The sequence below is a fragment of the Macrobrachium rosenbergii genome, chromosome 26 (assembly GCF_040412425.1).
Source record: "Macrobrachium rosenbergii isolate ZJJX-2024 chromosome 26, ASM4041242v1, whole genome shotgun sequence".
Classification (NCBI taxonomy): domain Eukaryota; kingdom Metazoa; phylum Arthropoda; class Malacostraca; order Decapoda; family Palaemonidae; genus Macrobrachium; species Macrobrachium rosenbergii.
Window position 1 is genome coordinate 49,969,797 of NC_089766.1, and position 24,134 is coordinate 49,993,930.

Genomic DNA, 24,134 nt, shown 5'->3' on the forward strand with positions numbered 1-24,134 from the left:
CTGAAAGGAAACGAACCGAACGAGAAAAGAAACAAATAACGGTGACTTTGGAGCCACTAGATCGGCGAGGTTCGTCGACACCCTCGGGATCAGTGAAGGGCAACTGGTGATGTTCCCGCTAAAGTTCAGGCGCTGACACAGAACTGCAAGTTAGCGCACGTGAGCATGCTCGTGCGCGTGATCGGTCGCTGACGACGCTCTGATGTTCAAGAGCAAATATGGTACTCTCTTTTTGTTGACATTAACGAGCGCGGCTTGATTCGACAGCGAACATGCCACTCAACTCGATCGAGTTTGCCGAGACTAAATACGAGACCCGCAGACAACAGCGGGTGCTGTTTGTTTTGATAATATGCTTCACGGGCAAAGTAACAGATTCGGCGGCGTTAACAACGCCCCTTTCTTTGGTCGCCCCGCCCAGTCCAGCAGGCGAGTCGGCCACGCCTGCAGTTTCCGACACAGATTTGACCAACCAAGCTAAGGATGCCGGGAAAAACCAACTGCATTCTCACACTCGCAAATCTCCTGCCGCAGAGGAGAACGAATTCGAGGCTCGAAAGGTAAGTGATGATCTCATGTTATCTAGTCAAGAGGGCAAGTTGCCCCTGGAGGCACGCTCTCAACTGCCCATGGAGGAGACGGAAGCCAACAAATCTGAGGGCTTGCAGGTACAAACTCAAAACCCAAGAGCTCTACAAGAGGCAGAGAATCCTGGCTTGCTAACCTGGAGCTGGATTGGAGGAGAAACGAAACAGCTAGCAACCACACCTGCTAATTGGAAAGTTGCTGATGAAACGTCGCAAGGAATTACGTTAGCGAAATTGACAACACTTTTCCCCAACGTTTCTAGTTTCCATAGTGGTGGTGTGAATACCAATCCCGAAGAAAGACATGATAAACACAGTGCAGTGCAATCAGAGAATACTGATTTACATGGTGAAGGAGGTGTGAGTGCTACCGAAAACAATCATTCACAATCTGAAGATGTTTCGGCTGTCCATTACAGTACAAACTTTGAAAATGCAAAAAGAGATTCTCAGACGAGTTACTCTGAAAGAAACGAGTACCCAGTGGAAGGAGATTACACTGAAAATAACAGTAATCGAGATGTTCCCAGTTATTCAGGAAATATTCACAGAGATTATTCACAGTCAAGCAATTACGAAAAAGATTCTCGATTTGCTGTTACTCAGGCTGAAGTCAGTGTTCATGATGACCTGAAAAAAGGTCCAGATGTCCAAATATACAATCGAGTGCAGCCTCCTCTGCTCTACTTTGTAAGTTCAAATGGCTCTCATAATCATGAACAATTAGACACACTTAACGAATTTCAGGGCGACACTGTACATGAGAAACCTAATGCGTCAGGATCGCTTGAGGCAGAAAAGCCTTCATACTACCTGTCTACAGCGGTAGACAAAATAAAGTTTGATATGTCACCTCATTTTAGCGCGAACTCTAGTACTATTCCCAGCTCAGGAAAAGAAGAGGAATTTGTCAAAATTGATATCCCATATTCTGTGGAGGAGGCTAATCACGAATTAGATGAAGGAAGTAGATTAGTGTATGGGAACAATCACAGTCTACCGTCTTCTGTTTTTTCCAACATATTTGAATATTTTGACAATTTTTATGCTAATTCTACAGTTACTTCTGATGAGTTATACGATGATGATCAATATAATGATGAGTCATATTATGATGATTCATCAGACCAAGATTACTCTGAAATATTCATGAATCAAGATGAACAGCTTCCAGCTCCTATGAAATTCAGCGTAAGTTCATTAGAGGACGATGAACAACGTAAAGTTGACACCCATACTGCTAATCACTCGACTAAAACTGCCAAAGAAACTTCAGTAAATAAATTTAGTCAATTGCCTGCTTACTTTACAGTAGTAAATGACTCTTCCACTACAGAAATATTTCCATCGTATACCGAACAAACACCAATTGTGGTTGGCCTATCTGTGGTAAGCCCAAATGTTATCAGAAAAATTTCGGAGCAACTGATAGACATAGAACGGCCTGTGACAGGTCCTACCCGATCTCCTTTATTAAGGAACAGCACACAGCCCCAACAGACTGAAAGCTCAGAGCCTGAACATTCAGAAAATATTAAGGTCAGACCAACTGTATCTTATGAACTTATATCTTCAAGCAATAACAATTTTGAAGCATTGTTTGGAACTCAAGATTCTTCTTCTTCAGCAGTTCAAAATAAACCATCTAAATCTGAGCAGAACAGCGTAGTTCTTGACGGTTCCAGCCAGTCATCACAGAACGCTTCACTGCAAGCTACTCTGTTGATGACACCAGCCATGGCAGAAACAGAACCGCCAGTAACAAACTATTATCCTCTCAATCATAATGGGACTACTGAGCGGGTTGATAAAGTTACTTGGTTACCACTAACCACTGACGCTAATAGGGTCTGGAGTGCAACTGACGCTTTTGGAATTCCAGCTCTGAATCTGAAGCTGTCAGATTTGACTGAGACTAAGCCTTCAGAGAATATGACCCATGTAAATGCTAACGCTGCCCAGACTTTACAATCTGTCTCAGGTGTAGAATTAACAGACCACAATCAGACTATAACTAGTTCTACAAGTATACCCGATAATTTCATGAACTACCTCCTTTCCATGAATTATCCAGCGATTAGTGAACAGCCTTCACTAAAACCTTCTCAAAAACAAAGTAATGAGTCAGTAAATTATACACAAAATTCAGATAATAAAGGACTACATAATTCCTCCTATTTTTCTCCTGTGCAGCTGCTAAACAATACCTTCGATTTCTCTTTAAGCTCAAATTCAGCATCTCAAGAAAATAGCATGGAGGGGTCTGATCCACAAATTCTGATAAATAACTTGACCACCCTCCTCAGTCAAAGCCAAAATCAAGGGAGCATAAACTCTTGGTCATTGCTGGAGTCACTGGTCAACAGTAGCAGCTATACTCCACCAACATTGGATATTGACTGTGAAATTTTTGGGCCCTTGTCTCCTATCGTCGACTTTTATGGAAATTTGTTCCCTGGGTTAGAGAATCCTTGCAAGAACCCCTCATTGCAGAAAGAACACGAAGGCCCCGAAAACAAAGTTTTCAATGGAAGCGAAGAGATTTATTTAGTTTCCTCACCTCTTCCAAATCTCGGCAGCTCAGCGGAAGAAAATACTGCCACATCTCCAGTTCTGTCATCACACAATTTGCCCAGTAATGCCTTTGCTTCAGCAGTAAATCATGATTATTTGAGCAGTTTTACAGACTTTAGTTCAGACGTTGTAAACAAAACATTCGCCAGTCTTCTTGATGAAACCTCTTCAGCATTTAAAAATGCTTATCCAATTAAACACTTGCCTTTGCCCTCTGAAGAGCAGATAGAAAAGTGGTGGGAGCCTTTGACACAAGTTACAGCAGCTCCAGTTTTAGAAAATATAGCAAGCATTATTAATGTGAATGCACCAGCGTTTGATGGCGAAGTTTCCACCCACACTAGTACAGAAACACATTCCTTGAAAAATGTAGATAACGAGTATGTAGGTCAAGATGACTGGAAAAACATCACTGGAAAATTACCATCTTTTATCAGTGAAAAATTTACTCAATCACCAAACAGTGGTGGCGTAACTGCACAAGTGTCAAATAATCTTCCTTATTCAGTTTTGCCTAATCCATCTCATGGTGATTTACGTACAAATATTGCCACAGATAAAGACCCAGAAATTGAAAAACCTATCACAACAGAATCTAGTTTATCTACAGCACTCAGCATTGTAGGATATAAAGCACAAACAACAGTTACCATGACTCCGGGGGGAGGCAGTACAATAGTCATCAAATCCAAGAATACAAACTCTAAACCCCCTGAAGTACACATACCTGCCCCGGTAGATGTCTTTTCTCATTTTTCTCCAGCTTCTACTTCTACTGCAACTCCCATCAAATCTCCATCTTCTTTCTGGGACATATTTACAAACCCAGAAATTGTAAGATCTTTTCCTGACGCTGAAGACCCCTTCTCTCATCAGAATTCCAGTTCTGAAGCTGAGACTTCAGGACGTGAGAACGAATCTTCTTTGGCCTTGACTAGTGAACCTCATTCAAATGCTACAGAACTTCCACTGCAGAATTCTAATACAAAAATTGCCGTAAATCCACCAGAGCAAAGAGGTTCTCATCCCACCACCCAAATAGCAACACCTGCTTCAGTTCCAGTGTTAGGCAATAATGAGTCGTATGAATCAGTACCATCTATTCCATTTTTAAGTCAACATAATGATTCATCTTTGCCAAAATCTTCTTCTGAGGATATCTGGACTTCTCTGTATCAGCAGTGGATATCTGTTTCCCAAAGAAACAGTTCCATGTCGACCACGGAGACATCAACAATGAGGTCTTTCGATACAGTCCCCACAACAGTTATGACAGATTTGTCCAGCCATATATCAACTTTCCCTTCACGTCAAGAGGCAGCACTGTACACGGCTTCTTCAGAAAGAACGTCCAAGAAGCCTGCTCAAGATACTGTGTTTGATAAAACAGGTACAAGGACCACAGCACCTGATGTCATTTCATCTGAATTTGCAGAATCAAATGTTGAGTCTGACAAGCCATATCTGACTGAGACCACAACTGAAGTTGAGTTTGATGATGTTTTAGGGTCCCTGTGGGAACTCAATGTCAAAGATGAGAAGAAAGTTAAATTACCAGAAAACGTTCCAACTGTTAAATTTCCCCCTGTTAGATTTACAATATCACAGGCTCCTACAAGAATCCCTCTATACTGTTGATAATCTAACAACCACGTCCCCCTCCTCTTTTGGGGGCTTGAGCACATTGTCATATTCTGTCCAAAATCAGGGTTACACTGTTAAAGATAACCTAAAATCACCATACTCTGTTCATCAGCTTGAAAATACAACGTCTAGTCTTGAACATTCTCCTGACAGTTCAAGTGATGTTTTGAAAACTGGAGGCACAGAGAAAAATGAGGAAGGTAAAAACCACGGCCAAGCCGCCTCTCCAATTAGGTCCTTTGTTAACAAGGTCACAGATCAAATCTTAAATTTGCCAAAATTATTTACCGGTGGCCAAAACGAAATGCAAGGTGCTGAGAACCTTGCAAGTCAAACAAACTCGAACATCGAGAGTTTAGTGACAGCTCCCCCCCGAGCACCATTTTATAAAGGGAAACCTTCAACCTCAACATCATCCATCATCAACACGAAATACTCACCTGCAGCTACTGTTTCACCTGCACCTCCACAGATATATTACCCATTTTTCAATGAATCCAAACTGCTTCGCCACCCTTTAGTGCACAACCATCGCCCACATGACACTTATGAAGTGTCCACCACAACTCATAGACCTGTCATCATAGTCAAGAAAAAGGGGAAACCGAATTCACATCCCAGTTATGCCTTCTGCAGATTTTTCGTCTTTTAAGAGTCACAAGCATATTGTGCAGTCGACTCAGTCGTCATCTGACAATCCACCTGTAAATTCCAAGCCTAGAAACAGGTTTTTAAATCCTCCAGTCTTTTCTGAAACGACAAGAAATCTACCAACCACTCGCCTCCCTGCATGGAATTCCTACCAGAATAAGCCGCCGGTTAACATAGAGTCTAGAAACAGATACAGCGCTACAAAGGCTCCTGGAGTGACTTTGTTTACCGAGGCCACAACGCAAGATGATCAGAGAACCGGCGCGGCTTACTCGACCCCGTCTCTGAGACGCAGAGGCTGCGGTGCGCGCTTGCTTGATCGTCTGGAATATCTCCTGGGACGAGAGCTGGTGATGGATCAGATGGGCGTTGGCGTTTACAGTGCAGTCGTTGAAAGGTGAGATACGTTATGCTTTGGATGTTTTCGTAAGGACTTTGCGCCCATGACTTCGAACACATAGCTGCAAGGCCAAGAGAAAGAGGTCTGCTCACTTCCCCCAGATCCCCCATGTAGGCGGAGCTTTGTCTACCTCCTTATTACGTCAGCAGGTGAATTGCCGTAATGAGCAGGTACCTCTGAGATACGTCATCGCCTACGTAGTCACCCCAGGTGGGAGGCGACTCCACCCAATTAGGTAGACCTTGTCTCTCTTGGCCTTGCATAGCTGGACGAACTTGCAACGGACGGACGACTTGTGACAGAATGCCACGATGCAAATCAGTTTTGTGAGAGGACATCCACAGTGACCATATTATATAGACCAATAACTTATGGAGGTGTGGTTTCTACAGCTCATATTGACTGTTAGCTGGCTAGATTAATAAATGGAGGTGACTGAAGTAAAGAAAATAAACATTAACCTTTCCTCTCCCGTCAAAGAGGTGATTATTATCGTTACTTCTGCAAGTAATATTAAATGCAGAAATTTCCTGTCTCGCAAGCAGTTATCCCTAATATTTTCTAAAGGAACTGCGAGATTTCAGTTTGAATTTTTGTTTTGTGTGTGTGGACATTTTTCGGGGAAATAGTTTTCGTTGAAAAATGTCTATTCTCATCCAAAAATACAGTGTGAAAAAATCTTTTCATACAGAATAGCCGTCCTGGAAATTTTTTAACTAAAATACTTTAGTATATGAAAAATATAAATCAAATAATGAAATTAAAAAGTTTTCGATTTACTTCACAAGCAGATTATAGATTTATTAAAATTCTAATTAAAACAATTACAGTACCTACAGTATTAAACATCTGAGTTATCTGAACTTATTTTCTTTTCTTTATTTTGTATTTTTTCAGTTGCATAGTACAGCAAACATACACCATTAACCCTCTTTGCATCAAGGGTTCACAAGAATTACAAAATGCCACAGCTGGCGAATGTCACATTAATCGTATTTTGACTGATACCACTCTTATTATTCTCCTGTTTGTTCTTAAAGTATAGAAAAATTAGAATACTGCAGAAGGAAAAGTCAAGCTAATTCCCAGGTCTAACGAACTTTAATCGCGTTATTTTTTATCATTACGTAATTACAAGACCAGATTCTATATGAATATCTCATTACTGGACCATTTTTTACCTGTTTTAGACTTTTTATGAAATTTGGGAGAGTCTTGATGACATGCCTTGTGGATATCAAGCTCCAATGTGCGGTATTTTTAAGGTTCCACAAGGTTCCATTTTAATACTTTCAGTTATTTGACAAAAATTTTTAATCCGTCTCGTGGTGTACTGATAACTCTCCTTTGTCAAACGTATTCTATACTTTAGAATACGTTTGCCAAATTGAATTGAATATAGAATTTAGGCAAAGGCCAAGCACTGGGACCTATGAGGTCATTCAGCGCTGAAACGGAAATTGACAGTAAAAGGTTTGAAAGGTGTAACAGCAGGAAAACCTCGCAGTTGCACTGAGTCAATTGTTAGGAGAGGGTGGAAAGTAAGATGGAAGAAAGAGAATATGAAAGGAGGTACAGTAAAAGGAATGAAAGGGTTGTTGCTAGGGGCGGAAGGGACGCTGCAAAGAACCTTAAGTAATGCCTGCAGTGCACTGCATGAGGTGCACTGACGGCACTAACCTCCTATGGGGGCGTTTGACAAACGAAAGTTAACAGGAGACCACGAGATACATATTAAAAAAGATACTTTAATGACACTTCAAAGTTGATACTTCATTGTCTGACTACTTGACCTGGAGGTAAATAAAGCTAGCTACCCAAGTTTTTATTTTGACTAATCTGAGATTCATGACAACTTCCAAAAGCTAATTATTTCGTATCCTTTTGGGCAATCACGATGATATTCCTTGTGAACGTCAGACTCAAATGTGCAGTATTTTTTTTAATAATCGTTCATCTTTTCGACAAACTCAGACTCATAGTTTACTGATAAAACTCATTCGTCAAATGTATTCTGTAATTAAGAAATGTTACTGACATTTCAAAATTGATACTTCATCCATTGTCCTGCCATTTTACTTTGGTGATAAACCTATAGTTTTTCAAATGCACTTAGATAAAAAAAAAAGGCCTTTTAACAACTCACTGTAGCCAATTATGCAAGTTTCTATTCTGACTGCTCTGAGACCAATGAAAACCTTGAGCAACACATTCTTACGTCACAGCATCCTATCGGTGGAGTGCGGTCGCCCAGAGGAATCTTCTGGAAGCGCCCCTGGAACAACCTCCACCACATCCATGGCTCAGATATCCCCTCCTCCACCCACCTCATCCATTTCTCCAACGCTGGGGATGGAAGGGTGGCTGAGTTTGGATGACATCCGTAAAGAGGTAAGTCACGTGAGAATCTCAGAGAATAAAATATTTTCTCCTACTTAAGAATCAGCCGTTTTTCTTGCACAGTTTTGCTGTTTATGAATATTTACGTGTTGGTTGATTTGTATTTATTTTTTTCATTTTATTTGTTATTCTCTTCTCTCTGTTTTTCGTACACAATACACACACAAGTTTGTGAGGATTAGAACTGTGATTGATTGTGTTAATTCTGTAAAGTGGCGTCACAATAAAAGTTGCCATAGACATATGATAAACCTCATCACATCTGGTAAAGAAATAATCAGTATAGCATTCCAAATGATAAAGTGAAACTTATCATAAATGTCAAAATTAAACAACATTATTATTATTATTGAATAATAAAAATCCACGAAATTGTGAATCTTTTATTATTATTATTATTATTATTATTATTATTATTATTATTATTATTATTATTATTATAAAACATACACTGATATGAGCCAAAAGAACACACTTTCTTGTAAAGAAAGATTCCAAAGATTCTAAAATGTCCATGACAACGCAAAACAGAGAGAAGAGTAACAGGTTAAAATAAAAACCAACTTTCTTGTAAAGGAAGATTTCACATTTAAGTGTTATATATATATAATATATATATATATGTGTGTGTATACTGTATATATATATGTGTGTGTGTCTATTAAATGCTGCGGTAATAAATAGCGGCGTAAAAAGCTGATGAAGTGTAAATTGCTCTAGATTCCATTTAATTTTCAGGAAGAAGAGAAGCAGAAACTGAAAACAACTACATCTCCAGCGGATGGATTAGTCACAAAAAATCGGTTTCCTTCAGAGAACTCTCTGTCCCCAGTTGCTGCTGCCTTGCTTGCTACGTCATCTCCGGTTCCTTCTCACCCCATCACGTCTGAAACACCACCTGTAGATTCATCTGTAACCTCACTCACAGCATCTTTGTCACCATCTGATGGAAATTCTTCTCTACCTGTCGAAGGTACACCACTGCCTTCGTTGAATGAAAATAATCAGTCGATTTCCTCGTCATCTGCGTCTTCTTTTTCTCAGTCATCACCAACTGTTCCTGACATATCAACGGCACCGTCGGTAACATCTCGAACTTCTGCACTTAATTCAACACTTTCACCAGACGCCGACCTAGTCTCAAGTTTCAGATCCTTGACCGAGGAGCCACTTCTTCCCTCTGCGTTGTCAGAAGAAAGCAGTACAACTGAGAGTCCAGCAGCTTCAGCTCAGCCTAGATCTTCTATCTTGCGCGATGGTCACAAGCTGATCCGGAGGGCTGTTGGAATGGCAGCGCTCAATAGCCTGGCAGTGGCGAAAGGTGAGAGTCACTTTCTGTTTTCCTTTTGTAGTTTGAGATTATGGTCCCAAAACTTTTTGAAGAGGCCGATCGGGTATCATAGACAAGTCTATGACTGTTGTGATAAGACTGCATTGCTTCTATTAATACGTCAGTAATTTCAAGTTAGGTGAGCTACAATTAGAGATGGGGGTCGTTTTTGACAATAAAATAATTTAGAAATAAAGGTCTAGTAAAATTCAGCTATTAAAACTTAATTTTTTGGCAATAATTTATATTCTGCGGAATTTTGCCTATTTTTTGAGGAGGGATTAAAAAATTTTTCAAGAAAGTGAATTAGAACCTGTGCAGAAATGAAAGGCTTGCGACATCAAACCTTGTGCTAAATGCATTATCAACAGAAGGTTCTAGCCTTCTGGGCACCAAATCTAAAGGGAAATACCTGTTAGGTGGGAATCTTTCCTAGATAGTGACCCCCAAGGGTTTTCGGGGCTAGTTATCTAGGACTAATATTTCTTTGGGGTCATTATCTTGATGATATTTACAGTCTTTTGTTTATGTTTTTACGGTAATCCCCAATGGGATTGTACTGAGCACGCCGCAAAGGTGGATACATACCAGGCTAAAACCCTTGGGGATCACTATCTAGGGAAGATCCATTAACTGTAATGAAGTCTTACTACAGAAACCATCTTTACCAGAATTACATCTTCTCACAGCGTTACCACTAGACGACGAAGACCAAGAAGGGTACTTGGAAATCTCATCAAGAGAACTCAGCAAGAATGTGTTCGGCTTCGAAACCATCCTGACAGCTCTGGTTTACCTCTCTTTCGGAATATTCCTGTACCAAATGATCCAGAGAGCCGTAGGGGCTGAGATGATGGGATCGCCCTTCAATAACTTGATTAGAAACGGAGGGAGGAGCTTCGTTGCGAATGGAAGTCGTCTCCTGAGGGAGGAGCCTATTGAGTCGTACTACGCAATACTTCTCAGAGCCTTGAAGAAGGTATTTAATTTGTCCTTTGCAATATATATATATATATATATATATATATATATATATATATATATATATATATATATATATATATATATTAGTGTGTGTGTATATGTATATATGTATATACTGTATATATATATATATGTATATTGATAAAGTTCGAGTCGATCTTTCTTGTTATCCGGGGATAAAGGTAGGGAAAGCTTGGGCAACGCCGGGTTCCAGCACAGTGTACAGTTCTTCATTGGAAGGGTGGGTGTACATAGCACGCTGTTGGCCCAGGGTATCTCTGCCCAGCCAATGAAGAATTAGAGGAATTTATTTTTGATAGAAATTCATTTCCCATAATGTGGTTCGGATTCCACAATAAGCAGGTCTGGTTCACGTAACCAGTTGGTGATAGCCAAAGACAAATCTGATGGGCAGTGCCCTAGGAGAGCTGTTAATCAGCTCAGTGGTCTGGTTAAACTAAGATATACTTAATTTTTTCGCCATCAAGCTCGTATATACATAGTTTATGAGGAAATAAACATAAAAACAGTAAACTATCAATATTGTTATCAAAAGTACTTCATGATGCCAAAAACTTCAGTTCATTCATTCCAGTCTTATTTCAGGTTCCTGAAATTGCTTCTAAAATCCTGTTGGAAGAAGGAAAGTCTTTGGAAGTGCAGGCTAAATCACCCTCCTGCCTACCACTGTATCTGTGCAGAGTGACGTCACGGCGTTTCCACCAAAAAGAGTTGGAAAATGAAACCGATTCCGGTTCATCTTCTTCCATAATTCATCACGCACTGTTTACCTCTGCTGTTAGGTGAGCTAAGGAATCTTTTTCATCATCATCATGTTAGCCATATTTATCAAATACATTTATTTACCTTACTAGGACGTTTGCAGTTTTCAGAATGCAAACCGTTACATTAAACACAACTGATATGAAGTGATCACTGTGATTTGAGTAGATAAACCATATTTTAACAGTTGTCTTTCAAATCAGCTCCGTGTTTAATTTCATATTTTAGTCCGCTCAGATAGCTAGCTGTTAATACGAAGAAATGTTTGGGCGTCTGTGAATCACTATCATTATCTCACAAGGACGGTAAGGCCATGTTGCCAGTGAAATCTATCAAGCCGTGAGCGGGGATTGAACTCAGAACCTCAATAGTTCACGGTTCAGGGGTTACTGCTCAGCAACCACTGTCCTCTCGGTCATCTTCTTTCTGTGCATCTCTTCCCACTTCTGTGTGGAGCCGATGTTTTTGACAGCTTTCCTCCACCTGTCTCGATCAAACACATCATCCTCTGACAATGGTTTGTCTCTCAGATCTTCTTTAACAACGTCCATCCACCTTCGCTTCTTCGGTCTTTCTCTTGCTCTCCCACCAGGGCACCTCCATCTGCATCACTCTCCTCCCTACATGTCTCACCCCTTCTCATGACATGGCCATACCACTGCAGTCTTCTTTCCTGGGTCTTGTTTAATAGTTCTACGACTTTAGTAGTTCCTCTTATTCTTTCAATTTTGATCCTGTCCATTTTTGTCAGTCCAAACATCCATCTAAGCGTTTTCATCTCTGCCGCATCCAGTTTCTTCTCTTGCATTCTCTTCACCGGCCATGTTTCTGCTCCATAAATCAAAGCTGGTCTCACTACTATCTTATGCACTCTTCCTTTAACCTTTATGTTGATTCTGCGGTCACACAAGACACCTGAAATCAATTTGCTAAAAACATATCTTGTTTTGAGAAACTGTTTTTGTTTTTTTTTGCATCTCAAATACTGAGTCACTAATGTCAGCTCAGATATAATATTAGAGACTTCGGCTTGCAAATCGATTTTAGGGGAACCTTGCAAAAACGAACGGGAATATGACTGGTAGACTGAGCGACTGGTATGATGATCAAACTTGCCAGTTAGTCAGTCATCCTTTTCTTCCAATTTCATGTTTCCTCAAATAGGGAGGTTTTCAACACAGTGAAGATACCCAAGTCTGCATATTCAGCACTGAATGACCTCATAGGTCCCCAGTACTTGGCCTTTGGCCTAAATTCTATATATTCAATTCAATTATTCAGTTCAACAGCGTCAAGTTATCTCTTCCCATTGTTTACTCTATTGCTTGGCTTCAACATTGTCTCCTTACTTATTTTTATCGCTTTGCATAACACTTCTTCCTTGAAGTGGCAGGCATCGACTCCTTAGAATTTTAAGGCCAATGTTATTACTTTTATTTTACTGACGTTTGCGCTTGAAAACACCCAAGTATACATACGTAAATTATTTTCTTCTTAACCAGAGAATCCAGCACCAAGATTGTGCTGACTGTACAGATTCTCGATGAAAAAGGGGGAAATGACCAGTTTTCCATATAACCCGTCTCATTCACCCAAAGTGATAAAAATAACTTTTTAAACGCGGAAGACTTTGCCCACACCTTATTGGGTAAATAAAGATATATAATATTTTATCAAAGAAACTATGGGCTACTAGAAGTGGTATTTTTTATATTGACCACCTTACACGCAAAGTTTCTGGTTACTGCAATACTGCATACTGTTCAGATCCTTTTGACCAAGAACATTATCTTCATTGGGAGAAACAACCTAAAATAAACCTGAATTCGCTTCAGTTCTCATAAAACTGGTGGAAAGAGAAAACACTGACCATTTCCTGATGTCATCAAAAGAAGAACGTCGATATTTTACCATATAAAAAGAATTTCTCTTCACCTGACGAATCTTCCCATTTCAGCACAGCCATGTCAGCGTGGTCGGGTCAGAATCCAAGTGAACTGATTATGGCGACCTGGACTGGAGCTCTGGGTCTTCCTTGCCTTTTCGGAGAAGAAACCTGCTCTGGTGAACTTCAAGATGGATGAAATGGTCAAATATCTTCAGCTTCAGCCTTGTTCATAGGATCTTCTGAAGTGTGATAACAACAGAGTAGAAATTGGGGCATTGTACGCACTGCATACAAATGTTTTTTTAAACAAACAGGCTTTAGAGCACCAATTCTGTCTCTGTAAAATCTCTTGTGCTTCATTGCTATTTACTGAGAGCAGATAGTGTAAAAAGTATGTTTATGCAGTTATTCAGATCTTTGGGCATTATATCATAGTCTAAGGAATTAGGAATTGTAAAAAAAAGGTAGCGTTGAATATGCACGGAAGTCACAATATGGTACACTCCAACTCCTTTTAGGTAGTTTATTTTTCTAAGCAGAGAATATTGAATTTCACAGAATGCTATAAAGAAACTGGGTCACCATTTGTGCGATTGGTGTTGGTACTATAGTCACGACGTAACCAACTGTTAAACTGCAAACTTATGAGTTTAAGAAACAGTCACTCACATCATGATTTAAACATTAATTTTAAAATGCTAGGAAGGAATGAATCGGGTAAAAATTTTTAAAGTAATTTACAAATTTTAGATATTTTTACTTAGAAAATTCAATAAAAAAATTTATATTTAGTTTACTTTCCAACACAATAGCAGGGAAATTGCTTCAGTTATTATAATAAATTCCAGTCATGGCTTTTAAGACTCTTAATTCTGTTTATATCTCGAGTTAACAGATGTAGCACCAATGAATTGCCAAATACACATTAAATTTTCTCACAGGTCCTTCTTGGACATTATTGTCCATGAGCTTGATGGTGTGCGCTTCGCTGTGCTGGAACCTGGCACTACCTGTCATGTGTCCCCTACCCTCCCAATCCCCTACCTACCCTGGCCCCACCCGTGGCGGACAAACAGGTTTGCAGGAGGAGGTTGGATGTGTCATGCCTCCCCTACCTTCCCGATCTTATACCTACCCTGCCCTCACCCTTGGCGGACAAACAGGTTTGCAGGAGGAGGATGGATGTGTCATGTCTCCCTTACCCACCCAATCCCCTACCTAAACCCCGCCACCTGGGGCGTACAAACAAGAAAGATCCACAAGGATTTTATTATTATAAATTATTGTCAGGTACGCCTGTTCTAATGATAACCCTGAGTCACCTTAGTATCATACAAGAGTTAAAGAATGTTTTATTTCTAATCACTTTTCGTACGTTTTGGCTCAGTTTGTAATTATTTATTTTAGTTACAAAGCTTTTCATAAAAAACCTACAACCAGTCTACAGAAGCACTTGGGGAAAAGTGATTTGTTGTTAGTTATATGTATTGTTACAATTTATGTATTTTTTATAAATATTAATAACTCCAGTGTGTTTTTAGACTTCCAATTTCCTTAACCCTTCATTGTTACCGTTATTGGTATTTTTTGTTAAACAGTTTAACCCGACTCATGAGTTCAAATTTCTTAACTCTCCTTGGGAAACCTGAAGGTGTCTGCATTGCAAAGAGGCCTATTCTCCCATCAGACAAAATCTTTGCAACGGATACACTTTACTCTCTTGTCCAAGGACAGAGCCATGTTACCTTCTGTTGCAGCTAACTCCGAATCCAGGTAAAATAAGTCACAGGAAAAAAAGTCACATTAATCTTTCCTAGATAATGACTCCTAAGGGTTTTAACCCGGTATGTAGGCCTACCCACCTTTGCGGCGCGTTTAGTACAAGCCCGTTGGGGATTTTCGTATAAACATAAACAGAAAACTGTAAATATCATAAAGATAATGATCCCCCAAGAGATATTGTGGATTCTTCCCCTGTGACTTTATTACCAGCCACCATAAATTAATGCGACTTTTTTCCCTGTTACTTTTTTTCCTAGCCAAAATTGACTTTTTTTTCCTATGACTTTGTTACCGGCCACCCTAACTCCAGGTCCCTTTAGGGAAAGGTGTACAGCCTGCAATCTCCGCATTCTAGGGTGTGACTTCTTTGCCTTGGGAATCAGTATTGATTCAAAGGTTAGAGAACTTTCCCTAATAAGACAACGCTTAGTTTTGAATGCATTAGATGAGTAGAAGAGGACTTGACATCTGCTACAGAAAATACACTAGTCCTACTCTTCAGCTGTCCTTGTCATCTTATGGTTTGAGATGTTTCCACCTAAATCCTGACCAGGAATGCGCTCAAGGGGGCATAAATACAGAGGGAGAGTGACACTCAAGCCTCCGACCTACTGTAATCGAGTGGGTATTTCAGGAACATCTCCAACTACATAGGCTATTTGCAACAGAATGAAAACTGATGAAGCATAATTGCCAATGAGAGGACTATAGCCTTTACCAACTGCTGAAGGAGCCTCTTGCCGCCCCCTCAAGACACTGATGGCCTCTAAGACTTGGTTTGCCCCCTAGCCTTTGAAATAATAATAATAATAGTATTATATGGCTTCAAAATGCGTATAAATTTCCAAAAATTTCTCCGGGGGTGGGCTTACAGAGCTTACCCCAGCTGATCTCCCCTCGCCCTCAGTTCTGAAACCTTTGCCTTCCCCACCCCCAAGAAAAATCTAAAGTGACGTCACTGGAAGAGCCTCACGTTGAGGCATTCAAAGCAAATTTCAAGAAGCTCTTTTTTGGATAATGGTTTCAGCTCACTCATATCATTCCTTATTTTTGTTCTAATCTATCCTATTCTAAAATTATTTTAGTGGTTGGGACGAGTAATTTTTCAATCTCTGTTATCAATCTGGTTTTGGGATTTTTGTCGTCCCCGGAAACAAATCGAAAGTCTTTTGGAGTTAGGCTAGAAGAGACTCTTTAGTCTTGGAAGACAACTCTTTCAGGAGGACACTCCGAAATCAAACCAGTGGGTAGAGGGCTACTCTGAATACAAACCTTGTTCTCCAACCTTGGACTGTTTCATAGCCATTGTACCCTGGCCTTCCATGGTCTTGGGTTTGAGTTCCTTTGCCTGAGTACAATCAGGCATTTATTCTCTATTTCGTTCACTTTCCTGTTTTTTTTCGAAAAGTGCGTAGGACTGGCTGATGAAAAAGCAAAAGTTAATTGGTGGATTATCAGGAAAGTGCCTTTTGTCTTAACCTAATCTTTTATTTCTGAGTGTTTTATTTCTAAATCCATCCTGACTGTCCTGCCCCAGTTGTTGTGGCAAACCTGGCGGATTTCTTATTTGCCCTTACAAGGCGTGCCGGCCCCACCTTGTCGACCAGTTGCTTCCGGCATTTTTTACAAGGATGTACGGTGACTTTTATTTAAACTCCACAGAATTTTTGTAAATTATGTAAATACTGTTGTTGTTTATAAATTGTTGTTTATTTGTCTGATGATTTTTACAATACTTTACTCTTGATATGAGTCTATTAGTTTTGATACTGATTTTATGTTAATTTTAATTCCTTCGGGAGACATTGAGCTGAACCCTGGGCCTGTTGCTCAATACAGTAAGAAAAATTGCAAGGTACTTCACTCCAATATTCGGGCTTAGGGTCAAATTTTCTTGATCTCCAGAGTTGTGCCCGTAACTACGATTTGATGTTTTTATCTGAGACTTGAAAGTATTAACAAGTCAAAGGCTGAGTTTTTAATTCCGGGATTCGATGGCCCAATTTATCGTCGTCACATTTGACATGCGAAGGTATGGCTGTATTCACTAAGTCCGGCCGACCTGTTTATCGTCAGAAAAATTTGGAGGGTAGTTGCCATGATATGTTCGTTTTAAAATTTTTAGTAAGTTCTACAATGTTTACGTATTTTCCGTTTACCGCAATCCAAATAGTATGATTCAGTCACAGGATTCAATAGCTTTAATTATTATTTTTGGAGACTGTAATGCAAAGCATTGTGAATACCATATCCCTCTTTCAAATAATCTACGACCAAAAAATTTGAGTTACCACAGAACCATCAATTCACGGGTTATTAGATCTTCGGAATTATACACTGAAAGACTTCTTTGTGCCATAATCTGCCATAATTGGTGCCAACATTACTATCCTCTATCACCGTTCGATACCATACAAATACTTCCCGTTAACCATTGCAACTTTGAAACAGCATCATCATTATCAATGAATCAGGTAAGTTTAATTTTTTGCATATGTTTAAAACTTGGTAATTGTCATGCTGTCATATTTCACCCTCAATGAACAGTAAACCTGAGGACCATTTCCATTCGTGTACTCTCGAGTTGTCTTGCCAGTTTTACAGATCATCTGGAATTATTCAAAAGGACCCCACAGTGGGCGCGGGATACTTGTAAACCAATAATTTGGGTTATTTCCCCCAAAAAAACCTTTGATTGCTTTCATTTCGGCCTACTTCCCGATTTTTGGAGATATGTATGTGAAATTCCATATTCAGGTTTACTAGTCCAGTGGGTATTATTACAGTTTCAGTCAAATTCGGATACGTATTATTTTTTTACTTATCATCATTCATTTTTGAGATGATTCATACGAAAAACTTACTCGAATCTTGCGCAAATTAATGGTTACGGAGATATTTGCCGATGAATATTGTTCCTTATTATTGTTATCCCATCAAAGTACGAGTTACAAGGTAAGACAATACCCAACCACCCCCCATAGCTAACACGGCAAAATTGTAACCAGTCAACACCGAAACTGTAATTTTACCCAAAAAATAACACCACGTAACCTAGGGGTGCTGACTGGTTACAATTTTGCCTTGTTAGGTATGGGGGCGTTGGGTATTGCCTTACCTTGTAACTCGTACTTTGATGGGATAACAATATAAGGAACAATATTCATCGACAAATATCTCCGTAACCATTAATTTGCGCAAGATTCGAGTAAGTTTTTCGTATGAATCATCTCAAAAATGAATGATGACAAGTAAAAAAAATACGTTGACGAATTTGACCGAAACTGTAATAATACCGGCCAGTGTTCTTATAATAATGCCTGTGGACGTTGTTCTCCACACCCATCATTCTATGTGCATGTTCTTTAAAATCCCAGACTTGTGGATGTTCCTTGCACATCAAAACATTATAGGGAAGTTTTTCTGCAAGATTGCAGAAAAGTGGCTTTCTGTTACATTGCCTACCCAAGTTTTCCAAAAAATGTTCTTAAAATCATTATATGATTGTTCCTTTGTTATCCAATTCTTGTAGGCAAATAGTCTTTTCTTACCTGCACCCCACTATATTTTTCATTGCTGATTAATTTTGTTTCCACTACTTTAAACCTACCAAAATTTTGTTCCTCCATCTTTCAGGTAACCTTTTTCGGTAATTCTATATATTAGCTCCGCGCCTGTTTTTACCTTTTCAACTGGTTTTTTTCTACACTTTTAGGGGTTCTGATACTGGCTGTGCATCTGTTTGTTGTCGGCCAAATGGAATGTCCCTTCACCGTGTTCAGTACTGGGCCGGGCGGGGTTGGGTACCCATACATTAACAAATTGCACTTGCCGGACGGGATATGAACCGTTCGAAACAGACGTACCCGTGCTCAGTCTTGTGAAGATCGCGTATGGAAACTCCTTGTTGGATGGACTTCAGGGGTTAATTACAGGTTAATTACACTCGAGCGCCAAAAATTAAAGGTAAATTTGTAATTAGCAACCAAAAAACTGTAGAAAAAGATAAGTTAGAAGGCAGTCACTAACGCGGAGCTACTATATAGTTCTACCCAAAATCAATCTAGATTTCTTTCTTAATGGGTCATTTACTCATTTTGAGCTTTATAACCCAAAACTCAGTAAAATTAATTAAAATTCCAGACACTGGATGCTTCTTATGTAGCCAAACATTATGGGAAAATTCATCAGTCCTAATAACATGAGGGGAAAGGAAACCATAACATATTTTACATTTGAATCTCAAAAATATTAAACCATGTAACATCCATATACCATCAGTGATACATTTTTCAACAAAAAACATTTGAGCAATAAAAATGACACAAAACCGATACAGTATATCCAAAAATAATCCATAATCTCTTGGATATAACAAGAACTTTTAACAACTGAAAATAGAAATTTTGTCTAATAAAGATTTTTCAATTTCAGTCTCTGTAGGTGAAATTGTAGATGCTCCTGGGCTGTTTTAGAAGTTTCAGCTTTTAGGATTTTATATGTCTATCTTGACAAAACTTGCGCTTTTTGATAACCAGATTCGTCGAGTCCTGTCGTTCTCTTTATGGTTCATAGGTTTCTTCATTTTGACAACCCTGTTTGGACCTATCAGACAGTTTGACAACTTACATTTAACTTCATTTTGCCACTGACAGTACTTTTATAAACAGTTAAAACTGTCAAAAAGGATTCCGTCTTTAATATATCGTCACAAATTACCTTGAGAATGACCAAGCACAGAAGTTAATCACTTTTTTTAACAAAGAAGCTGAATACACTAATTAAAATTGCAAGCCAGAGGCAGGGAAAGGAAAACATCAGACTCGGTCCAGTTTTTATGATATTACTGCATTTTAGGTGGGGAGCCCCAAAAAATAAATCTAAGCAGCAATATCACAAAAAATAGGAGTAATTAACAATAATATATCTCATGTTCATTAAGGTACATTCAACCATGTGAGAAGACTAAGATTTGACACAGCAGCCATTTTTGTCAAGTTTAACTCGTCCTCTTGCTACGAGTTCCATCGCCCTGAAATATACAAATCCAGTATTAGAACATCATTTTACTTAATTTCCAAATTTGCAAATATACAGTACTTCCAGCAGAATAAGTTTCCTAAGGACGTCTCACAAGGTAAGACGTACACTTTATGAGAAAATATAGTTGTGATACTGTTTTACTAATTTGTTATTCAGCAGATACACTTGTAGCTTTATTAATGTCCAAGTTTGTAAGTAACGCTAAAGGACAATTTCAGATTAATGGTGTACTGAGAGAAATTACTATACCTTTAGTATATCATTGTTAAAAGAAAAATTCAGCTGCGCCCAAAACTTAATTCCAACCCTTGTTCGTCCTTGGAAGATTTTTTCTAAAACCAGTCTTCTATATTTTGAAAATTTAAAGGCAGTCTCGGATAATAGGTCCAATTTGTTATATTCCAACAGAAATTGCACAACACTTAAAATAAATCCTCTGTGCAACCTATATCATCTTCACAATTATTATTATTATTATTATTATTATTATTATTATTATTATTATTATTATTATTATTATTATTGTACGGGGTACTTAAGAGGCACTAAAATCATTATTTACTGGGAAGCTTATCAACAAGCACAGTAGTTGGTAGCTTATCCGATCTTAGTCCTGACTGCAAACGCATGTGACTAGTCAGTGAGATACTTGGTTATAGGCAAACCTAAAATCTGTGACCACTGCAGACAAAGCACTTGTCAACTCTGTAAATCAGAACGTTTTCTTGGTTACATGACACTTACTTCCTTGATGTTTACAGACAAAACATGATGCAGTATGTGATTCTAAATTTTACTAAGCTGCAAACCTAAAATTGCAACAGATACCTGAATGCCAAAAGAGAAATTTGCAAATCTTGCCAGCACTTGTAAATGATTAAGGGATTTACCAATACAGAAACCTGGAGGTCTAGTAAAACTAGACAAAACCTAGCAACTATTATGGAAGATCAAGATATATACATGCAATGTATATATCAAACACTAGAGAAAATTTAGCCACTGAATTTCTTTACTAGGAGACTCCCAAATGTTCTCTGGTAGGATATTCACAAAACTATATCACTGTACTATTTTGCATTTTATAACCTGAGGGGATTAAAATTTTACATGAATGGAATAGTTTAGGATGTGTTCTGTACACACTGTGCAAGTATAAAGGTGATGATATCATCGTCAGTGTCCCACCAGGTATGGTCCAGTCTCAATGGAAGTCTATTAGTTTTACTGCTTTAAATAACTAGACATACCAACAGATGTAGAACTTTTAACAACTAATAAAAGTTTTTGCACCCTGTTTAGACTATTTTCAAATACTGTATTTCGCTTTTGTAGGAAAGCTAAACAGTAATGTATTTGTTTTGTTGCATACATTTTTAACTAAATTTTAAAAGCTTTAATGAAAATCATCACACCTTGTCACAGAAAAAAGATAGATTTCAACCCACCTTGGGAATGCTTTGTGTTCAGCTGTTTTGATTCTGTCAGAAAGAATATCTACTGTGTCTCCTGGCAAAACAGGAACAGATTCTTGGGTCACTATTGCTCCTCCATCAACTTCTACCTGAAAATTATAAAAAATTATCTTTATTTTCCAAACACTTGATTGCTTGTGGTTTCTCTAGGGCTGTTAATGGTCGTGAGATTTTCTTGTACAGTACTCGTATGGCAGTGAAAATCACTGAGAAGTGCAGTAAGGAGGCTAGTCCATCCATAACAATAATATGGGAAACTGTACTCACCACAGAAAAACCTACTGTATAAAGAATTTTTACAAAGTACAGTACTGATTCACAATAAACAAAAACTTGGTAATTGTTGAAACATGGCAAATACTTTACTTACAGCTACAAAGTGGACAGTACAGCCTGTTATTGTGACACCAGCTTCCAGTGCTTGCTTCTGGGCATGCATCCCTTTGAAGGATGGCAGAAGGGAAGGATGGATATTGAGAAGGCAACCACTCCAAGTATTGACAAACCCAGCGGTTAGAATCCTCATGAACCCTGCCAGGCAAATTAATTCTACTTTTGCAGTCTTTAATGCCTCGGTTAGGGCACCATCAAACTCTTCTCTGCTCTTGTAATTTTTGTGAGGAATGACCTGCAAAAGGTAAATCAGCAGTAAGACGTTGGAAATGCAGCCTGAATTACAGTACAGTACTAAGACAGCAATCTTTCTACACAGTGGGTATAAAAGATTGGCTTATGTAAAGTTCCTCCCTTTGTAACAAATTGCATCAGTAACTTTTTCCACTGTTATTGTTCATTACAGTTTTCCTTTATATAATACATAAAAAATAAAAACATTTCTATTCAGGATACAAAATTAAAGAACTGCAGCACTTACCAAGACCCATTACCTTCCCAATTTACATCCATCCAAACATGACTACCATAATTTCCTAGAAATTTGCAAATTAAATATGAAAAGGGCAGATACGTTATAAATTGGACAAAACTGTACAGCTTCCCCTACATTTTAACACAGCTGCACTACTAATTTTATATGTATTACAGTACATATTTCTGGTAATTTCATTATTTTTACCAAAATTGTGTACAGTACATTCTTGAAATGAGTAAATTAATGGCTTTCATTTTATATTTAAAAGGTCCAACAAAAATGAAATATATCAGTGAAAATATTTGCACACACTTTTTCTCCGTTATTAGAGCCATAGTAATTTTTGTACTTAAATTCACTGTGATTTATTTCATGGTCAGGAACCTACCCAAGTTGTCAATTTGCATTGTTATCTGTCAAAAAAACTTTAGACAATAGATTTTGTCTTACCTTGGTTGGTACACCTGCCTCTTGAGCCCTTTGCAGCCCTCGTACACCAGGAACATTACTAATAACTAGAACAATCTCTGCTGCACTGAGACCTGAGCTGGTATGATCTAAAAGTGCCTGCAATACAGGAAATTCATTATCACATCATTTGATTTAATATCCCAAAAAATCCATCATAAGTAGTACTAAAAGTTTTGTAATATTCTTCCAATAAATTGTGCAAGTTCTAAAAATCCTCTCCAGGTTGGTATAACAGTGGCAAATTAACATCAGTTTCAATCGGTCATCAAGTTTATGCTCAGTGAATCAAGGAAATCTGACTTAAACTTAACATTTACCTGTAGGTTAGTGCCTGACCCTGAAATTAGCACAGCAACCCTCTTGCGCTGGGTCCTAAGTGTAGGACTGCATGCCTTAATTGATGCTGTTCCCTTGGTGAAGATCTCTTCCAGACCATTAATGCAAACTCTGGGAGAACCTGCATAAAATAAGTTTTGGGAAATGTAATATATCCCTTCTCACTAAGGTAATTAAACTTGACTTCATAGATATCACTCATACTTCAGTTTTAATCTATATTTTATTGAGTATTAGTAATTTGTAGCACTGTTATTAAATCAGTACAAAGCCAGAAGTCAGCTTTTAAAAGCATTTAGCTGCACTGGTATGATTGCATAATAACTGGCATTTACCTGGCTGAAGAGGTCGTAGTTCTCCAATGACCTTTGCTTCATCAGTGGTTAACTTCTGAACTTTGGCGACATCATTAGCAGCCACTATTAGCACCATGCCAATGCCACAGTTGAAGGTTTTTGCCATTTCAGAACTGGTTATACCTGCAAAATTATCACTGCTCAAGAATAAAAATTGGAAATGAAATTTAAGACACTTGAATTTGTAATGTATAAATACAATATGCCCATGAACCTCATAGGGGGGGGTTTAGTGCCATCAGGGCACCTCACATGGTGCACTGCAGGCATTCCTTAAGGTTTTTGCAGCATCCCTTTGGACCTTAGCTGCAACCCTTTTCATTCCTTTTACAGTACCTATGTTCATATTCTCTTTCTTCCATTTTGCTTTCCATCCTCTCCAAACAATTGTTTCAACATTTTTTCAGCACTGAATGACTTCATAGGTCCCAGTGCTTGACCTTTGGCCTAAATTTTATATTCCAATATGCCCATGAAGAAGGTAAATCTTCAATTCCCCTCTTGAACTAAAACACCAACAATATAAAAAAAGTCTCATTAAAAAAAATGCTAAATTACT

The 24,134-nt window shown here is 38.6% G+C and overlaps 3 protein-coding genes across 3 annotated transcripts in view; 2 read left to right on the forward strand and 1 right to left on the reverse strand.

Annotated features, from left to right (window-relative positions):
• The first annotated feature begins 272 nt into the window (after positions 1-272).
• LOC136852846 (serine-rich adhesin for platelets-like) lies at positions 273-4,799 on the forward strand. The gene has a single exon (XM_067127750.1). It carries the CDS (start codon positions 273-275, stop codon positions 4,797-4,799), a length of 4,527 nt encoding a protein of 1,508 aa, XP_066983851.1.
• Positions 4,800-4,903: 104 nt separating this feature from the next.
• Positions 4,904-14,770, forward strand: LOC136853188 (uncharacterized). Its single transcript, XM_067128535.1, has 6 exons — positions 4,904-5,853; positions 8,082-8,247; positions 8,995-9,577; positions 10,276-10,565; positions 11,177-11,373; positions 13,311-14,770. The coding sequence occupies exons 1-6, from the start codon at positions 5,429-5,431 to the stop codon at positions 13,435-13,437; spliced, it is 1,788 nt and encodes a 595-aa protein (XP_066984636.1). The 5' UTR covers positions 4,904-5,428; the 3' UTR covers positions 13,438-14,770.
• Positions 14,771-19,248: 4,478 nt separating this feature from the next.
• Gart (trifunctional purine biosynthetic protein adenosine-3 Gart) overlaps positions 19,249-24,134 on the reverse strand; it is a 29,778-nt gene continuing 24,892 nt past the window's right edge. Inside the window, 6 exon segments of the mRNA XM_067128538.1 lie at positions 19,249-20,055; positions 21,515-21,630; positions 21,912-22,169; positions 22,863-22,979; positions 23,201-23,340; positions 23,555-23,698. Of these exon segments, the coding sequence (XP_066984639.1) occupies positions 19,989-20,055; positions 21,515-21,630; positions 21,912-22,169; positions 22,863-22,979; positions 23,201-23,340; positions 23,555-23,698 (842 nt within the window). The 3' untranslated portion in view covers positions 19,249-19,988.